This window comes from Tachyglossus aculeatus, chromosome 5 (genome assembly GCF_015852505.1).
Source record: "Tachyglossus aculeatus isolate mTacAcu1 chromosome 5, mTacAcu1.pri, whole genome shotgun sequence".
NCBI classification, from domain to species: domain Eukaryota; kingdom Metazoa; phylum Chordata; class Mammalia; order Monotremata; family Tachyglossidae; genus Tachyglossus; species Tachyglossus aculeatus.
Window position 1 is genome coordinate 91,428,155 of NC_052070.1, and position 19,764 is coordinate 91,447,918.

At 43.8% G+C, this 19,764-nt stretch overlaps 1 protein-coding gene across 1 annotated transcript in view; it reads left to right on the top strand.

Moving 5' to 3' along the window:
• The window catches only part of IGF1R (insulin like growth factor 1 receptor), a 327,353-nt gene that overhangs the window by 62,762 nt on the left and 244,827 nt on the right, over positions 1-19,764 (top strand). The window contains exon 2 of the mRNA XM_038746228.1: positions 2,028-2,573. Coding sequence (XP_038602156.1) covers positions 2,028-2,573 — 546 coding nt within the window. The remainder of the gene's footprint in view (positions 1-2,027; positions 2,574-19,764) is intronic.

The following is a 19,764-nucleotide window of genomic DNA, read 5'->3' on the forward strand; positions in this document are numbered from 1 at the left end:
TTTTTGGTTACTTAGATGGATAAAGAAGTAATAACAGGGTCCAAGGAGTTAGAAAGGAGAGAGGAATACTAGTCAGGGAGAGGAATGTTGGATCCAAGGCTGCTGTTGTTATTATTTTACTTGTTCAACTAGATTAGCATATTTTGGACACATAATCAGGAGGACTAATTCTCTGGAGAGGACACTAATGCTAGGAAAAATCTGGGGAAATGAGGAAGAGGCAGACCAGCAGCTGGGTGGATAGAGACCTTAACAATGATAATAGAAGAACCATTCCAAAGGTAGCAGATTTACTGTAGAGGACAGGACGTTTTGGAGAAAGTACATCTATGGAGTCACTATGAATCGGAAACGACTCAATGGCACTTAATAACAATAATTAATTATAATTCTATATGCAAAGCATTGTTCTGTGTGCTGGGGTAAGTACAAGGCAATCAAATTGGACACAATCCATGTCCCATGTGGGGCTCACAATCTTAATCTTCATTTTACAGATGAGGTAATTGAAGCCCAGATAACTGAAGTGACTTGCCCAAGGTCACACAGCAGAGAAGTAGCAGAACAGGAATTAAAACCCTGGTTCTTCTGATACCAGGCTCCGGGCTCTGTCCACTAAACCTCGCTTTAGGAAGAAGTAGATTTAAGCAGCTAGGAGGGGGGCAATAGGATTCAGCCAACATCAGCAAAAGCAGGGGTCTCTAGGAAGGACCAGTACCCAGAGAAAGGAAAGGAGTAAAGTGGAGGCACTTTCCCTGATATTTGCATTGTATTTAAGATGTAAAAAATCAAATGAGATTTGGTTTTAAAACTGTTTCCCTAGGTAGTGTGTATTGTCATGTTTTTTTGTGTGTGTGTTTTTTTTTTTATAATGCCCTGGCTTTTTGGGTATCTAGTGTCTTGTGTGACTTTGGGCAAGTCACTTAACTTCTCTGGGCCTCAGTTACCTCATCTGTAAAATGGGGATTAAGACTGTGAGCCCCAAATGGGACAACCTGATCACCTTGTATCTTCCCCAGCGCTTAGAACAGTGCTTTGCACATAGTAAGCGCTTAACAAATGCCATTATTATTATTATTATTGAAGCAAGATTCAGCATGAACTGTTATAATAAGAAATAAATGAAAGTGCCATGGTATAAATAATAGTGTACTTCAGAGCAGAGTTGTTATTACTAATGTTGTGCTAGAGGAAGTGAGATTTTGGTGACTGGCTAGACTAAAATTATTTTAGCCTGCTAAATAGCAGCTTCAAGTTCACTTTGCTTATGTCAGCAACTCTAGATTGCACACGCCACTGCAGGATATACTTGATTGATTCTGAATAGTACTTTGTATCATTTTTTTTTATGGCACTTACGCACATAGTATTTGCATGGTACTGTACTAAGTGCTGGGGTAGATACAAGCTAATCATGTTGGACCCAGTCCATTTCCCACATAATAATAATAATAATAATAATAATAATTATGTATTAAGCGCTTACTATTTGCTAAGCACTGTTCTAAGCACTGGGGTAAATACAAGGTAATTGGGTTGTCCCATGAGGGATTCACAGTCTTAACCCCCATTTTACAGATGAGGTAAGTGAGGCACAGAGAAGTTAAGTGATTTGCCCAAGGTCACACAGCAGAAAAGTCGCAAAGCTGGGATTAGAACCCAGGTCCTTCTGATTCCCAGGCCCATGCTCTATCCACTAGGCTGTGCTGCCGTCCAACTCTACTTCAGGAGTAACCTGTCAGGATTATTCTGATCACCAGGCAGGTTGGCATCAAGAACCAATGTGCTGCAGCTTTTACCAGAAGCATTTATCTATTCATCTAGTCCATTTAAACAAGCCATAATAAAAAGACTAAACTTGGTCAAGAGTTTGTCTTTTTTTCCCTTTCAGTCAAATAAGTTGATTATCCCACTGTGTACATTGCTGCAATGGGTTTGGTCAAGTATTTTTAATTGATTGTTCACTAAAATTTTGCCCTGCAGTTTTGCTCCCCCCGCCCCTCATTTTTTCCCTCTCTCTCTTGCAGTCTGTGGGCCGAGCATTGACATTCGCAATGACATCCATGAGCTGAAGCGCCTGGAAAACTGCACAGTGATTGAGGGCTACCTCCAAATTCTGCTCATTTCCAAAGCAGAAGATTACCGCAACTTCCGTTTTCCAAAGCTCACGGTTATCACCGACTACTTGCTGCTTTTTCGCGTGGCGGGTTTGGAGAGCCTCAGTGACCTCTTCCCTAACCTCACAGTCATTCGGGGGAGGAACCTCTTCTACAACTATGCTCTGGTGATCTTTGAGATGACTAACCTCAAGGAGATCGGATTGTACAACCTGAGAAACATCACCCGGGGGGCCATTCGGATTGAGAAGAACTCAGACCTCTGTTACCTCTCCACCGTGGACTGGTCGTTGATACTGGATGCTGTGTCTAACAACTACATAGTTGGGAATAAGCCTCCGAAGGAGTGTGGGGACTTATGTCCAGGGACCATGGAGGAAAATCCAATGTGTGAGAAGACCACCATTAACAACGAGTATAATTTCCGCTGCTGGACCACAAACCACTGCCAGAAAAGTAAGATGTAGCTTTGCTTCCTGTCCATCTGTTCCTTTTTCTTTAAAAAAAAAAATCTCAAAGCTAATTATTCCTGTTTATCTACGAGGATGTACTCCAATTAGATTTTGAGAAAGGAGCTAAGAATATCTTGGTTCCCTCCTTGGGGCTGAACTGAAGAGTCTCTTCCCTTCTCAGGCGTGATGGGGTTGGAAAATTCTATTAGGTAATGATGCAATTATTAAACTTAAGTAAAAATTAAAGTGGAAAACCTAATGCGAGATGTGTTGACAGATAACTGGTAAAGTTTGTGTTATAAATTGCAGGAAAAGACAAGAAGTTTCTATCATTTTAGCGGATTGAAAGGTTCCTGGAGGCTGAATGTCAAAGATTTCTATGTACTGCCAGACCCTGGCAGAATTAGTAGTGTAAGGGGAAGACCACTGATGTTCTAGCATGCAAAATTGGTAGTGTTGGTGTGAGGTTGTAGAGAAATGATGATGAGGTTAATCCAAGTCCCTAACAGTCTGTTTTTCCTAAACATCGTTATAGTTTAAGGAAGATTATTGGCTGTAAAGATAATACAACATGGGATAGGCTGCCAAGAAGGGTTTGGTGTCTTCCTCCTTTAAACTTTAGAAAAAGAAAACACTGGACAACCAAATTCCCTAACAGGCAGCCATTTGAACTTGACCCATTACAGTCTTCCAAAACTAAGTAACAAAAATCTGGGCTGTTTCATGTTGAAGACCAAGAAAAGGAAAGGATGAGGAAAGCAATTGAACCATGGAGGGAGAAGCAGAAGTCTAAAGAAAAGAGGCTTCTTTAAGCCGAACAGCACCCTAGACAACTGCCTATATGCCTGTATGATAGAGCTGGCCCTAAATCTGGGTAATTGAGAGGCTCACTCATTTAAGCAGGTCCCAATACTGTATATGTTAAAACTCAGCAGCCTGGAGTCATTGAGTCGATGGAGTCCTAGAGGCTTTTGGGAAGCAGCGTGGCTCAGTAGAAAGAGCCCGGGCTTTGGAGTCAGAGCTCATGGGTTCAAATCCCGGCTCTGCGAATTGTCAGCTGTGTGACCATGGGCAAGTCACTTAGCTTCTCTGTGCCTCAGTGACCTCATCTGTAAAATGGGGTTTAAGACTGTGAGCCCCACACGGGACAATCTGATCACCTTGTATCCTCCCCAGCACTTAGAACAGTGCTTTGCACATAGTAAGCGCTTAACAAATGCCATTATTATTATTTTGAGAACCTGCATAAGGCAGCACAGTTTTTAATAATAAAATAATAATGATAGTTATGGTATTTGTTGAGCACTTACTCTGTGCCAGGCACTTTACTAAGTGCTGGGGTGGATACAAGCAAATCGGGTTGGACACAGTCCCTGTCCCACATGGGGCTCACAGTCTTAATCCCCGTTCGACAGATGAAGGAACTGAGGCCCAGAGAAGTGAAGTGACTTGCCCAAGGTCACACAGCAGGTAAGAGGTAAAGCAGAGATTAGATTTCATGAGCTTCTGACTACCAGGCTCAAGCTCTAACCACTATGCTACGCTGCTTCTCAGCAGCTCTGGGAAGCAAAGATTAGGTTTTGTTGTAGTTGCTGGAGATATCCGTGCTGCGTTTTGCAGACCATCTTACTAGCACCTGAGAACTGAAGGGAAGGGTACAGGAAGGTGGGAAGCTGCCTGTTTTCCTTGGAGAGGAATGCTGACCCATACGCCTGCTGAATTAGAAATGTCCCAGATTAACCAGAAATCCCAGGTAATTGAGGTTCTGCTGTTGTCTCAGATGTTCTCTTGTTTCTATAGCTATGTATAATTAATTACTGCTTTCTAAATGCATACATACAGAGCTCATTTAATTAATAAAAAGGGACTAACCCATAAAGAAATGGAAGGAGCTAGAAATCCTGGAAAGAGGTATACAGCTGAACTTGGGTGATAAGGTGAATAACTGTATAGGCTCTGTAACCCTTAGAGAGTCCTGATTATCCTTTGGATAGCATATTTTGTCACTTTTGTAACTTGATTATCCTTTGAATTGCAAGATCTGTCACTTCCACTGTGCTTGATTAAATTAGAAAGAAGCACCATCAAAGTTGACTTTAAAATATAACTTTCAAACGATGGTAGGGAACTGAGATTTCCCTTATCAGTCAGCCAAATGTATACTGAGAGCATACTTTGTGCAGAGCACTTTACTGAGCACTTGAGAGAGTACAATACAGCAATGAACAGACACATTCCCTGCCCACAATGATCTTACAGTCTAGAGGATCTCAAGAATTAGAAGTGAACAGTATAAAGACAAAGTTTTATGAAGTTTTTAAAGATATCAATCTGAGTGGAATATGTTCATTAGGAGGTATGTTTACCCAATTGATAGGACTGTGTATTTTCATCCTTATTTAAGAAATATTTTTTCTGCCCTGTGCTGCATGAAAGTTTTCTTTGTTTATTACTCTTTTCATGGGTTTCTAATCATGCACTACTTGGGTAGCTTTCATTGCCATTTTTTTTCTCACTGCTTACTTTCTCACTCTTTCCACTGCCTGCATCTCTTAGGACCTAGCACTGGGGAGTCCCAGAAAAAGTTTGCAAACTGCTATGTTGGGTGGATGGAAGCAACACTCAGTTTGTGTTGAGAATTATGGTGGTATTTCTTGAGATAAGGGAAAAAGTCAAATAACTCTCTTGGGGTAGTTTAAAGGAACCAGTTTTAGAGAACTGAAAAAAAAGAGAGAAAAATTCTTAAGTGGAAAACGGTAAAAGTAGAGTACTGAAACTGTGAATATAGCCAACAGAAAAAAATTCGTGAAATGTAAAATAAATTAAGTTTTATGTTGTACAGGCATTCATTCTTAATTCCTTTTCAAAATCGACTCTGCTCTTGACAGATACGGTTCAGACTATCCAAGAGAGGAAACCACCACTTTATGGTCCATTTCCACAGTTGCATCATTTCCAAAGAGTGACATTCAGTGAGGTTTGGAAGAGAGAATATTACTCAAAATTTCAGCTATTAGCCAGTAAGGGACCATTAGTCATTGTTTCTCAGCTTCTTTTGGCCTGTCTTGTGTTTTAAACAGCCTAACTGCAACTCCTTTTTTTCAATAAGATTAAAACCAATTTCAGTAGTATTTCTGCGAACTCTTGGATACATTTATTTTCCTTCTCTGAAGCACAGCAGCACACAGAAGGATTCTAAGTGGCACCAGGGTTCCAAGTTCATTAAATATTAATATTGCTTTGAGTTTTATGATCATTGGTTAATGAGGGGGATAGATTTCTATAAACGTGTGTGCTTCTAATCTTGAAAACACCCCTTGAGAGCTTCCTAAAGTGAGGGTGGAAGTGCAAGCTTAATTTCCATGAAATTTTTCCAAATAGTAGTAGTAATAGTATTTACTGAGCACTTGTACAGAGCACTGTTTTAAGTGCTAGGAAAGAGTACACAGGTAGGAGTTAGATGTAGTCTTTGCCCTTGGAACGCTTATCTCTTATAGAAAGCAGCGTGGCCTAGATGCTGAATAGACCATGGGCCTCGGAGTTAGAAGGACGAGGGTTCTAGCACTGGCTCGGCCACTTGTCTGCTCTGTGACCTTGGTCAATTCACTTAAAATCTCTTTGCCTTTGTTACCTCATCTGTAAAATGAGGTTTAAGACTGTGAGCCCCCATGTTGGATAGGGACTGTGTCCAACTGGATTAGCTTGTATCTATCCCGGTGATTCGAATAATGCTTGACACATAGTAAGCACTTAAATACTGTTATCATTATTATCATCATTTTGTTATACATTTCCCCAATATTTAGTTATTAGAGGGCCAATATATGATAAGGCCCCAAACTTCCTTTATGTCAGATAAATTAGAAAATTTTGTTATCTGTTGAACTCTAGCTTGAATTGTTACATTTGTATTATTTTCCATGATATATGTGATCCCTAAAAGGCACTGAATTCCAATTCTTAATCAATCAATCAATCAATCAATCGTATTTATTGAGCGCTTACTATGTGCAGAGCACTGTACTAAGCGCTTGGGAAGTACAAATTGGCATCACATAGAGACAGTCCCTACCCAACAGTGGGCTCACAGTCTAAAAGGGGGAGACAGAGAACAGAACCAAACATACTAACAAAATAAAATAAGTAGGATAGAAATGTACAAGTAAAATAAATAAATAAATAGATAAATAGAGTAATAAATATGTACAACCATATATACATATATACAGGTGCTGTGGGGAAGGGAAGGAGGTAAGACGGGAGGATGGAGAGGGGGACGAGGGGGAGAGGAAAGAAGGGGCTCAGTCTGGGAAGGCCTCCTGGAGGAGGTGAGCTCTCAGCAGGGCCTTGAAGGGAGGAAGAGAGCTAGCTTGGCGGATGGGCAGAGGGAGGGCATTCCAGGCCCGGGGGATGACGTGGGCCGGGGGTCGATGGCGGGACAGGCGAGAGCGAGGTACAGTGAGGAGATTAGTGGTGGAGGAGCGGAGGGTGCGGGCTGGGCAGTAGAAGGAGAGAAGGGAGGTGAGGTAGGAGGGGGCGAGGTGATGGAGAGCCTTGAAGCCCAGGGTGAGGAGTTTCTGCTTGATGCGCAGATTGATCGGTAGCCATTGGAGGTTTTTGAGGAGGGGAGTAATATGTCCAGAGCGTTTCTGGACAAAGATAATCCGGGCAGCAGCATGAAGTATGGATTGAAGTGGAGAGAGACACGAGGATGGGAGATCAGAGAGAAGGCTAGTGCAGTAGTCCAGACGGGATAGGATGAGAGCTTGAATTAGCAGGGTAGCGGTTTGGATGGAGAGGAAAGGGCGGATCTTGGCAATGTTGCAGAGCTGAGACCGGCAGGTTTTGGTGACGGCTTGGATGTGAGGGGTGAATGAGAGAGCGGAGTCGAGGATGACACCAAGGTTGCGGGCTTGTGAGACGGGAAGGATGGTAGTGCCGTCAACAGAGATGGGAAAGTCAGGGAGAGGACAAGGTTTGGGAGGGAAGACAAGGAGCTCAGTCTTCGACATGTTGAGCTTTAGGTGGCGGGCGGACATCCAGATGGAGATGTCCTGAAGGCAGGAGGAGATGCGAGCCTGGAGGGAGGGGGAGAGAGCAGGGGCAGAGATGTAGATCTGGGTGTCATCAGCGTAGAGATGATAGTTGAAGCCGTGGGAGCGAATGAGGTCACCAAGGGAGTGAGTGTATATTGAGAACAGAAGGGGACCAAGCACTGAACCTTGGGGAACCCCCACAGTAAGAGGATGGGAGGGGGAGGAGGAGCCTGCAAAAGAGACTGAGAAAGAACGACCGGAGAGATAAGAGGAGAACCAGGAGAGGACGGAGTCTGTGAAGCCAAGGTCAGATAACGTGTTGAGGAGAAGGGGGTGGTCCACAGTGTCAAAGGCAGCTGAGAGGTCGAGGAGGATTAGGACAGAGTAGGAGCCGTTGGATTTGGCAAGCAGGAGGTCATTGGTGACCTTTGAGAGGGCAGTTTCCGTGGAATGAAGGGGACGGAAGCCAGACTGGAGGGGGTCGAGGAGAGAGTTGTTGTTGAGGAATTCTAGGCAGCGCGTGTAGACAACTCGTTCAAGGAAATAATAGCAAATATTTCGTTAATAGCAAATAAGGAAATAAAAAGCCAACTGCTAAACTTAATTTCCAAGTGGAACAGTGCTTCAGCACTTAGAACAGTGCTTTGCACATAGTAAGCGCTTAACAAATGCCATTTTTTAAAAAAAACAACACATGGGCTTCTGCAAATCACTATGATTTCAGTACGAGAACTTGTAGTTTTTTCCAGGAAAGAGGTGGTGAGCCCAGTCTGTGTTGAGCAATAACTAGTGTAATGTTTTAGTTTTGATTGAAATAATACTGATGAGGACCTGCAATTTCCAAGTGGATTGAAGTAGATTGTGTTGTACACTGATTCTAAACTTAGTATTCTGGATTACTACATCAGCCGCCTTTCCGACCTCCCAAACTCCTGTCTCTCCCCTCCTCAGTCCAAACTTCATTCTGCTTCCTGGATTATCTTTCTGTAGAAATGTTCTGGGCATGTCACCCCCCTACTCAAAAACCTCCAGTGACCACCTATCAACCTCCATATCAAACAGAAACTCCTCACTATTGACTTCAAAGCTCTCCATCACCTTGCCCCCTCTTACCTCACCTCCCTTCTCTCCTTCTCCTGGTGCTAACCTTCTCACTGTGCCTCATTCTAGCCTGTCCCGCCGTCGACCCCTGGCCCATGTCCTACATCTGGCCTGGAATGCCTTCCCTTCTCAAGTCCGCCAAACAATCACACTTCCTTAAACCTCCTTTAAGAAGCTTTAAGAAGCTCCTCCTCCAAGAAGCTTTCCCAGACTAAGCTCCCCTTTTCCTCAGATCCCCCTCCCCTCTGTGTTGCCTCAACTTGCTCCCTTTGCTCTACCCCCTGCCCCACAGCACTTGTGTATGTATGTACATATCTCTAATTCTGTTTATTTATATTGATGCTTGTTTACTTGTTTTGATGTCTGTCTCCTCCCCCCCCGCCCCCCTTCTAGACTGTAAGCCCGTTGTGGGCAGGGATTTTTTCTCTTTATTGCTGAATTGTACTTTCCAAGCTCTTAGTACAGTGCTCTGCACACAGTAAGTGCTCAGTAAATAGGACTGAATGAATGAATGGAGGGTAAAAGAACTGAGCCTGCTTCTAAGAGAGAAACGTGCCTTTCAAAAATGAGCCATCTGTTTGCTTCAACTTATTGTATTTTAAAATAGAAATAATGCTAAAAGCAATATAACATTTCCTTCAGGTTCCAGCTGGAAACTACTAAGTAAATTTGGCTCTGCTATCAAAACCCTGGGATTTCTCCACAGTGGTATGGCAGGTCATATTGAGGATAGTGTATCTGAACCATTCCTCATCACAAAAGGGACAAAGCAGGACTGTGCCAATCCTGTGTAGTTATGCTAGAAAATGCAGCACGACCAGGATTTTGGTTTAGATCCTTGGGGAAACTCTTCCACTAAGTAGACAATGAGTCTGCTCAATGAACACCCTTAAGCTTGTCAACCAGTGGTATTTTTTTAGTGCTTACTGTGTGAAGAACACTGAACTGAGCACTTGGAAAAGTACAATACAATAGACTAAGTAGTCACAATGCCTGCCCACATAGAGAAACAGTGTGGCTTTCTGGAAAGGGCATGGGCCTGGAAATCAGAAGACCTGGATTCTAATTCCAGTTGTACCATTTGCCTTTTGTGTGATCTTAGGCCAGTTGCTTAGTTTCTCTGTGCATCAGTTTCTTCAGTTACAAAATAGGGGTACAATACCTGTTCTTTCTCATCCTTAGACTGCCAGCCCTTTGTGAGACAGGGACTCTGTCCAACCTGATTATTTTGTATCTACCTCAGCTAGTAATACAATACTTGGTCCATAGTAGGTACTTATCAAATATTGTTATTGTAACAATCATTACCTGCATCAAGGAAACACATCACCATTGGAAGGTCTTCATTGGCAACAGCGAGCTAAGTGCTGTCACAGAATTCTGCTATTTAGGCTGGAAGCTCTTCAGTAATGCCCAGGTGGAAAAGAAGAAAACCAGTTCAAGAAGGCTAAGTAGTCCTCTGAGAGGTTTATATGGTCTGGCAATGTGACACCAAGGTTTGACTAAGCTAATTGTGCCAGATGAAAGAGCTTTGCAAAAGCTGTTCTGCTGACCAACCACACCACAGATATCACATCTAACTTCTTGAGCAGTTCCCTTGGCCAGCGTAACATTGGCTCTATCAGTCATATTTATTAAGCGCTTACTATATGCAGATCACTATACTAAGCACTTGGGAAAGTACTATACAATAGAGTTAGTAGACTTTATCCCTGCTCACAAGGGGCTTACACTCTAGATATAGCATGAAATAATCACAAGCAATGCAGTCATGAAACAAAGTGTGCTGACTGGTGTTGACACAATTTCACTGCCACTCAGCTTTGCTTGGTAGGTCATGTACCCAGTGGGATGCCCTGAAAGTTGTTGTATGGCTAACTGAACATGACCTATAGAAGCGTGGAGCGGGTAGAAGAACCCCCTTAGAAAATGGTGGAGCTGAATTTTTTGTTAAGGATGTGACAGAATACCATAGAGGTTCCAATTAAGTTAGGAGGAGATTGTCGTTGAATGGAAGCATAAGGAGGGCTGAGAGAATCAAGCCAATCGAAAACAGCACCTGGTGCTCCAAAAACAAACCTCTGTTGTCTGAGTGTAACCATGTTTCTATTTGCCCCGAATAAGTATGTGCAGCCAGTTGTGTCATAGCATGTGTTTTCTCTAGGCATTTTAGTTAGAATATTGTTAGGGGTTAGGAAAATGCAAATTCCCTAATCTGACCATGCAGATTTGGGTAGAAGGGTCATAGGAAATCATGGTGCATGTATATGTGGCATCGCTCAAGGCAAGTATACCACAACTTGGGTTTTACTTAATTCATTGAGAATGTAACCCTTGTATTATAGGAGGGTAATAAGGGGGCCAATTTTTCATTTAAGGACAGGAATTTAAAAAACAGTGACTTGGGGTTAGGTAACTATTGAGGTGAGGCTTCAGGGACTCTGCTGAGGAAAAGACAGGAAATGTAGGAAGGCAGAGAAGGTGAGGAGCAGCTTCAGCTTGGCTGGTGTTTTTTTGGCAGTCAGACTTGGTAAGGGAGTGTGAGTCCTTGAAATCTCTCACTGTAGTTGCCCATAAACTGATCTCGTTGTTGATTTTTATAGCACCTCCTTACCTGAACAGGCAGGGCCCCAGTCCACAGTCCAGGTTAATGTGCTTCAGTGCTTGGAGCAGGAATTTCAGCTTTACTAGTTGAGATAGTAACCCGAGAAAGGACAACAGTTTCGAGTGGTCAAATCGCATGAGTCTGGGATCCAATGTCTGCAATAGCTAATTTCCAGGAGGGTGAAACAATTCAAGAAGCCAGAATAGATGCTGAATGTACCTACTTGTTCCCTTTCAAGAGAGGTGCCAAGCTTGTAGGTTTAGCCTATCCTACTCTCATTTTCCATGAGTTTTTAATCATTGAAGGGAAGGTTAAGTTCAATGAGCAGGGAAAGTGTCTTCTGACTCTGTTATATTGTACTCTCCCAGGTGCTTAGTACAGAGCTCTGCACACAGTAGAGGCTTAATAAATGCCACTGATTGATAAGGAGTCTGGTGATACTGTTCAACATCTGGAACTTTGTAGTTGCCCACAAATCTAAAATTTCAATCAGTGGTATTTGTTGATTACTTACTGTGTGTAAAGAACTTAACTAAGTACTTGGGAGAGAGTGCCATAAAATAGAATTGGTAGACATAATCCATGCCCTTATTCATCTGTGTCTAATCTAATCCTATGCTTCTTTAAGAAAATAGTGTTTTTCCAGATTGGTGGATGGGAGAGCTGCAGCACTGGAATGAAGTGTATCCCATAGGTCAGTGACAAGGAAGATGTGATTTTTGTGCATCTCACTCTAAGCTAAGGCTGAATCTGTGATATGTAGTAATAATAATAATAATAATGGTATTTGTTAAGCTCTTACTATGTACAAAGCACTGTTCTAAGTTCTGGGGAGGTTACAAGGTGATGAGGTTGTCCCACGGAGGGCTCACAGTTTTAATCCCCATTTTACAAATGAGGTAACTGGCACAGAGAAGTTACGTGATTTGCCCATAGTCACACAGCTGACAATTGTCAGAGCTGGGATTTGAACCCATGACCTCTGACTCCAAAGTCCTTGCTCTTTCCACTGAGCCACACTGCTTGACCCTCTGCTTCCAAAAGTAGGGTTCTAAGAAAATGGTGTCCACTGACTATTAACTGAATGTTTAGAGCACCATTATTTGATGTCCAGGATTACATGAGGATACTTTCTCTGGATGGGGGAGGCAGATGGGTAACGGTGCAGTTTTGGGGGCGAAAGACTGTCTTTCCATCTGTGACACAGGCAACATTAAATAGAGGCCATTTGTTGGCAGGACACTTAAATATCATTTGGAGAGAAAACTCTGAAAAATTCAAACAGATCTGTCAGAAGCAGAGCTGTCCAAAATAACAGGGTTAATTTTAAAATTTTTTATGGTATTTTTTAAGTGCTATGTGCCAGGTATTGTACTAAGCACTGGGGTAGATACAAGCTAATCAGGTTGGCATAGCCTGTATCCCACATGGGGCTTACAGTACTAATCCCCATTTTACAGATGAAGTAATTGAGGCACAGAAAAGTTAAATGACTTGTCCAAAGTCACAAAGAAGGCACGTGGTGAAGCCACGATTAGAACCCAAGTCCTTCTTTCAGGACCTTATTTCAGCTATATGCCCTATTCAGGAAGAAATCTGAGATGTTCTGGGGTTAATTTAGGGCAGGTGAATCTGATTACTTTGAGAATATTGAGAATCTCCATCCATCAATTAAAAATTCGTGTTGAAAACCTCTTATGGGCAGAGCACTCTACCAAGTCCAGAGAAGAGTATATAATCTCTGTCTTCAAGGAGTTTACAAACTGGTGGGTTTGACAGACACTAGAGTAAGTTACAAATAGGAAGATGTAACTACTGAGCCCTACTGAGAGCTCACCTCCTCCAGGAGGCCTTCCCAGACTGAGCCCCCTCCTTCCTCTCCCTCTTCTCCCCCTCTCCATCCCCCCCGCCTTACCTCCTTCCCTTCCCCACAGCACCTGTGTATATGTATATATGTTTGCATGTATTTATTACTCTATTTATTTTACTTGTACATATTTATTCTATTTTATGTTGTTAATATGTTTTGTTTTGTTCTCTGTCTCCCCCTTCTAGATTGTGAGCCCACTGTTGGGTAGGAACCGTCTCTATATGTTGCCAACTTGTACTTCCCAAGCACTTAGTACAGTGCTCTGCACACAGTAAGCACTCAATAAATACTATTGATTGATCGATTGATATAAAGGTTTGTACGTAAATTTTCTAGAGTGGTGTGAGTACCCAGGTGCCTAGGTGGTGTGGAGGTCCTGAAATGCTAGATGGGAAATTAAAATTGGTGTTCATTCAGTCATATTTATTGAGCACTTACTGGGTGCAAAGCACTGTACTAAGCACGTGGAAGAGTACAATTACAGATGAGAAATTAATCCAGACAGACCTGCCAGAAATGTTGTGATTTCAGAAGGGCTTTGAAAATGAGGAGAGCAGTTGTCTGACAGATGTTAATTGGTAGGGGGTTCTAGGCAGGGGCTGTTGTGTGAGCAAGAAGGTCATGACAATCTGTGGTGTTTTTTGAGTGCTTATTATATGCAGAGCACTGCACTAAACACTTGGGAGAGTAACACTTGGGAGACTACAATAAAATAGAATTAGCAGGCACATTCCTTGCCAATAAGCTTGCAGTCTAGAGGGAAGGGGTAGATGTTAATATGAATAAATAATTTATTATATGTAATTTAAAGATATGATTTTAAATGCTGTAGGGTTGGGGGTGGGGTGAATATCGAATGTCCAAAACTCACAAATCCAAGTGCATAGACGACGCGGAAGGGAGACGGAGCCGGGGAAAAGGGGACTTAACTGGGGAAGGCCTCTTGGAGAAGATGTGACCTTAATAATGCTTCGAAGGTGGAGAGAGTGGTGGTCTAGCATATATGAAGGGGGAGGGAGTTCCAAGGTAGGATGAGGACATGGGGAAGGGGTCAGTGCCAAGAAAGACATGAGAGGGCACAATGAGTAAATTTAAATTTTAAATTCCTTTCAGTAATAAGTTGAAAGGAATGAAGCTTGCAAGCTAAAGTATGGTGGGAAAAGGTTGAATAAATAGTATGGGGAGAGTTGAATGTCTTAAAACTGATGGTCAGAAGTTTCTGTCTGATTCAGAGAGTAAAGGCCTACTTCTGGAGGTTTTTGAAGAGTGAAGAGATGTGTGCAGAATGATATCTTATAAAAATGATCCAGGCAGCAGAGCGAAATATAGAAAGGGAGGAGACTGGAGGAGATAGGTTTGTCAGGGAGGAGGCTGATTCGGTAGACATGCCACTATCTGACAGATGCCATAAGCAGCATGGTGGCTGTTTAGATGGAGAGGAAGGGTTGGATTTTGGAAATGTGGGGCAAGAACCACCAGGATTTGGCAACAAAATGGATTTAGGGGTGAAAGAGAAAACATTTGAAAATAATGCCAAGCTGTGGGTTTGAAGGACGAGGAAGGTGATGTTGTTATCAACTATAGTAGGAAAGTTAGATGGAGAGAATTTGGGAGGAAAGTTGAAGAGTTCTGTTTTGGAGATACGGAGAGTGAGATTCTAGTGGGACATCCATGAGGGGATGCCCCAGAAGCAGGAGGAGATGCCAGAGATCAGAGAAGGAGAGATTCATTCATTCAGTCGTATTTATTGAGCGCTTACTGTGTACATAGAACTGTACTAAGAGCTTGGGAAGTACAAATCGGCAACAGATACGTAGGAAGAAGAAAACAAATTGAGTGTCTTAAAACCAATGGTCAGAAGTTTCTGTTTGACATAGAGGAATGGATAACCATTTTAGGTTTGCAAAGAGTCGGGAGATGGTCGGGAAATGACATTTGAGAAAAACTATCCAGGCAGAAGAGTGAGCTAAGGAGTGGAGGGGGGGAAAATGGAGGCAGGGATTTCCTCCTTTTGTGCCACGCATCTTTCATATAAAGTTTGTAATCATAATCCAACTTCTCATCTATTTTAAAATTATGATGTTATGCTATGAATTATTTGACTAAGAGAGATGGCAAGGGGAGCAGCGTGGAAGATGAGGGAAGTCATCCTTATAGAGGTAGTAGGTGAAGATGGCAGTAGATGAGTTCCCTGTAGGAGTGACTATACATTGAGAGGAGGAGTCCAAATCAGAGCCTTGAAGTCACCCAAAGGTCAGAAGTGGGAAGACCGGAGGGATGAGTCTTGATGAGCTTCGCCTATACATGGGGCCATTTAGGAAATTAATGGAATGTTATTTGGTCCAAGGGCAAGGAAGAGAAGATTTGAAAGCCCTAAGACCATTGTGAAGATCTGGTGTGCCTTGGCTTGCAGACAGTAACATTATTGAACCTGGTGTATCTGTACTCGTGGTCTGTGTTTGCCAGTTCGTGGTTATGGGATTACTATGCTTTCTGGAAGTATACAGTGAGAGAGATAATGGTAAAAGTATTAGGGTTAAAAGACAGGACAATAAGATAATTTGTTTTCCTTCATTTGAGTTGGGAAAGTTATTTCTTGAAGTATCTGAAGAGTTTTAATCATTCTAACTAAAATCTTGCTAACATTATCCAGTTTTAAAGTACTGTTGGCCTTAAAAAGCCCATTCATATATTTATTTTGAACAACTTCAGCTTTGTGTATATCAATAGCTACTTTGTAACTATAATTTAGTTATGTAAATTCTGGTATAATATAGCCTATTGATGCCCACTGCACAGTAATTGAAGGCAAGAATAAGGGGGTCTGGATAAATGTTGGTCCAGTTCTATCTCCAACTTTAAGCCTATTTTTATTGCTTTCCATAAAGAGGAAAAAAAGCATCAAATGTATTGGGTGAAATGGATATTGTCTGCTCAAACATACAAAGATTTTTTTTTACAATATACACATGTAGATCCATATATGTTACCTTCTTAGAAGGAATATTAAGTAATGGTATTTAGTGAGTACGTATTCAGTAGACTATGCTGTTCTGCATTTCTTGTCTTGGCGGGAAAGAGAAGACCAGTCACAGCTTGGCTTTGAGCCCCCCTCACCGGACAGCTAGCAATGCTGCCTCCCTGGGAACTGGTACCGGCTCTCCTCCGAGCTACAGAGGAGACTCCATTCCATCTGCCTTCTGCCACCCCAGTGGGAAAGAAAGCAGCACCTGCGGTACCGAGGCCCTTACAAAACCCTGGATAGACTGGGAGCTGCAGTAGTGGTTGCTGTGGCTGTGAGTGTGCCTTTGACAAAGCCACAAGGAGTCTGTAATTCACCTTCTCTAGCCACAGCACCCTGCTGATTTTTGTTTTCATTTTGTGAATTTGTATTGTTGTAATATTTCATCATTCCTGTTTTGTTGCCTCTCTGGTCCCTTCTCCTTATTTATAATCTTTTATTGTGTGCACAGTCCCCCTTGGCCCCTATCCCAAGGGCTAGAGACCATGTTTAATTTCCACCTTGCTATTCTTTCCCTGGACTTATTACAGTACTTCATTCATTCATTCATTCAATCAATCGTATTTATTGGGCACTTACTGTGCGCAGAACACTGTACTAAGCGCTTGGGAAGTACAGGTTGGCAACATATAGAGACGGTCCCTACCCAACAGTGGGCTTACAGTCTAGAAGGGGGAGACAGACAAAAAGCAAAACATATTAACAAAATAAAATAGAGTAAATATGTACAAATAAAATAAATAAATAAACAGAGTAATAAATACGTACATATATATATATATATACATATATACAGGTGCTGTGGGGAGGGGAAGGAGGTAAGGCAGTGGGGATAGGGAGGGGGAGGAGGGGGAGAGGAAGGAGGGGGATCAGTCTGGGAAGGCCTCCTGGAGGAGGTGAGCTCTCAGTAGGGCTTTGAAGGGAGGAAGAGAGCTAGCTTGGTGGATGTGGGGAGGGAGGGCATTCCAGACCAGGGGGATGACGTAGCCCGGGGGTCGACGGTGGGACAGGCGAGAACGCGGCACAGTGAGGAGATTAGCGACAGAGGAGTGGAGGGTGTGGGCTGGGCTGTAGAAGGAGAGAAGGGAGGTGAGGTAGGAGGGGGCGAGGTGATGGAGAGCCTTGAAGCCGAGGGTGAGGAGTTTTTGCCTGATGCTTAGGTTGATTGGTAGCCACTGGAGATTTTTGAGGAGGGGAGTAGCATGCCCAGAGCGTTTCTGCACAAAGACGATCTGGGCAGCGGCATGAAGTATGGATTGAAGTGGGGAGAGACAGGAGGATGGGAGATCGAAGAGGAGGCTGATGCAGTAATCCAGTCGGGATAGGATGAGCAACTGAATGAGCAGGGTAGCAGTTTGGATGGAGAGGAAAGGGCAGATCTTGGCAATGTTGCGGAGGTGAGACCGGCAGGTTTTGGTGACGGATTGGGTGTGAGGGGTGAATGAGAGAGCAGAGTCAAGGATGACACCAAGGTTGCGGGCTTGTGAGACGGGAAGGGTGGAAGTGCCATCAACAGTGATGGGAAAGTCAGGGAGAGGGCAGGGTTTGGGAGGGAAGATAAGGAGTTCAGTCTTGGACCTGTTGAGTTTTAGGTGGCGGGCAGACATCCAGTTGCAGATGTCCTGAAGGCAGGAGGAGATGCGAGCCAGGAGGGAGGGAAAGAGAGCAGGGGCAGAGATGTAGAGTTGGGTGTCATCAGCATAGAGATGATAGTTGAAGCCATGGGAGTGAATGAGTTCACCAAGGGAGTGAGTGTAGATAGAGAACAGAAGGGGACCAAGAACTGACCCTTGAGGAAGCCCTACAGTAAGGGGGTGGGAGGTGGAGGATGAGCCCACAAAAGAGACTGAGAATGAACGGCCGGAGAGATAAGAGGAGAACCAGGAGAGGAGAGAGTCTGTGAAGCCAAGGTTGGATAGTGTGTTGAGAAGAAGGGGGTGGTCCACAGTGTCGAAGGCAGCTGAAAGGTCGAGGAGGATGAGGATGGAGTATGAGCCGTTGGATTTGGCAAGCAGGAGGTCATTGGTGACCTTTGAGAGGGCAGTTTCGGTGGAATGTAGGGGACGGAAGCCAAATTGGAGGGGGTCGAGGAGAGAATTGGTGTTGAGGAATTCGAGGCAGCGCGTGTAGACGACTCGTTCAAGGAGTTTGGAAAGGAATGGTAGGAGGGAGATGGGGCGATAACTAGAAAGTGAGGTGGGGTCAAGAGAGGGGTTTTTTTAGTATGGGAGAGACATGGGCATGTTTGAAGGCAGAGGGGAAGGAACCAGTGGAGAGTGAGCGGTTGAAGATGGAAGTTAAGGAGGGGAGAAGGGACGGAGCGAGAGATTTCATAAGATGAGAGGGAATGGGATCAGAAGCACAGGTGGCCGGAGTAGCACTTGAGAAGAGGGAGGAGATCTCCTCTGAGGATACTGCTGGGAAGGATGGGAGAGTAGCGGAGAGCGTTGAGAGCCGGGGGGTTGGAGAAGTGGGGGGGAGTGACTTTGGGGAGGTTGGACCTGATGGATTTAATTTTATTAATGAAGTAGGAGGCCAGTTCTTTGGGGTGAGGGAAGGAGGAGGGGGAGGAACCCGGGGCCTGAGAAGGGAGTTAAATGTACGGAAGAGCTGACAGGGATGATGGGCATGGGTGCCAATAAGGGAGGAGAAATAGTTTTTTCTGGCAGATGAGAGGGCAGAGTTAAGGCAGGATTGGATAAACTTGAAGTAAACGAGGGTGGCATGGTGTTTAGACTTTTGCCAGCAGCGTTCAGCAGCTCAAGCATAAGAGTGAAGGAGGCAGACAGTGGCAGTGATCCAGGGCTGTGGGTTAGTGGTACAAGAGCGGTGAAGGGAAAGGCGAGCAAGCTAGTCAAGCTGAGTAGAGAGGGTAGAGTTGATAGCACTAATCTGATCTTCAAGATTGGGTAGAGAGGAAAGGGAAGTGAGGTGGGCTGTGAGGCGCTCAGAAAGATGGATGGGGTCAAGAGAGCAGAGGTCTTTGTGAGGAAATAATATAGATTTACAGGTGAAAGGAGTGTGAGTGAGGAGACAGGTGAGAAGGTTATGATCAGAGAGAGGGATTTCAGAGTTGTTGAGGTTGGAGACAGTGCAGTGGTAGGAGATGATGAGGTCGAGGGTGTGACCAAGTTGGTGAGTGGGCGAGGTGGGGTGGAGCAAGAGGTTGGCAGCGTCAAGGAGAGATAGAAGGCGGGCGGCAGAGAAGTCACCAGGGATATCCATGTGGATGTTGAAGTCTCTGAAGATCAGAGTGGGCATGGAAAAGGAAAGAAGGAAGGTGAGGAAGGGGTCAAAATTGTTAAAGAAGTTGGAGGTGGGACCGGGGTGGTGGTAGGTGATGGCTACAAGAATTTGGAGGGGGTGGTAGAGGCAAATAATGTGGGCTTCAAAGGAAGGAAAGGGAAGGGGGAGAAGGGATAGTGCAAAAGTGACTTTAAGGGGTGAGAAGGAAACTGACACCTCCTCCTTTTCCGGTGAGTCTGGGGGAGTGGAAGAAGAAGAGGTCTTCACTGGAGAGAGCAGCAGAAGAGACTGTGTCGCCTGGAGAGAGCCATGTTT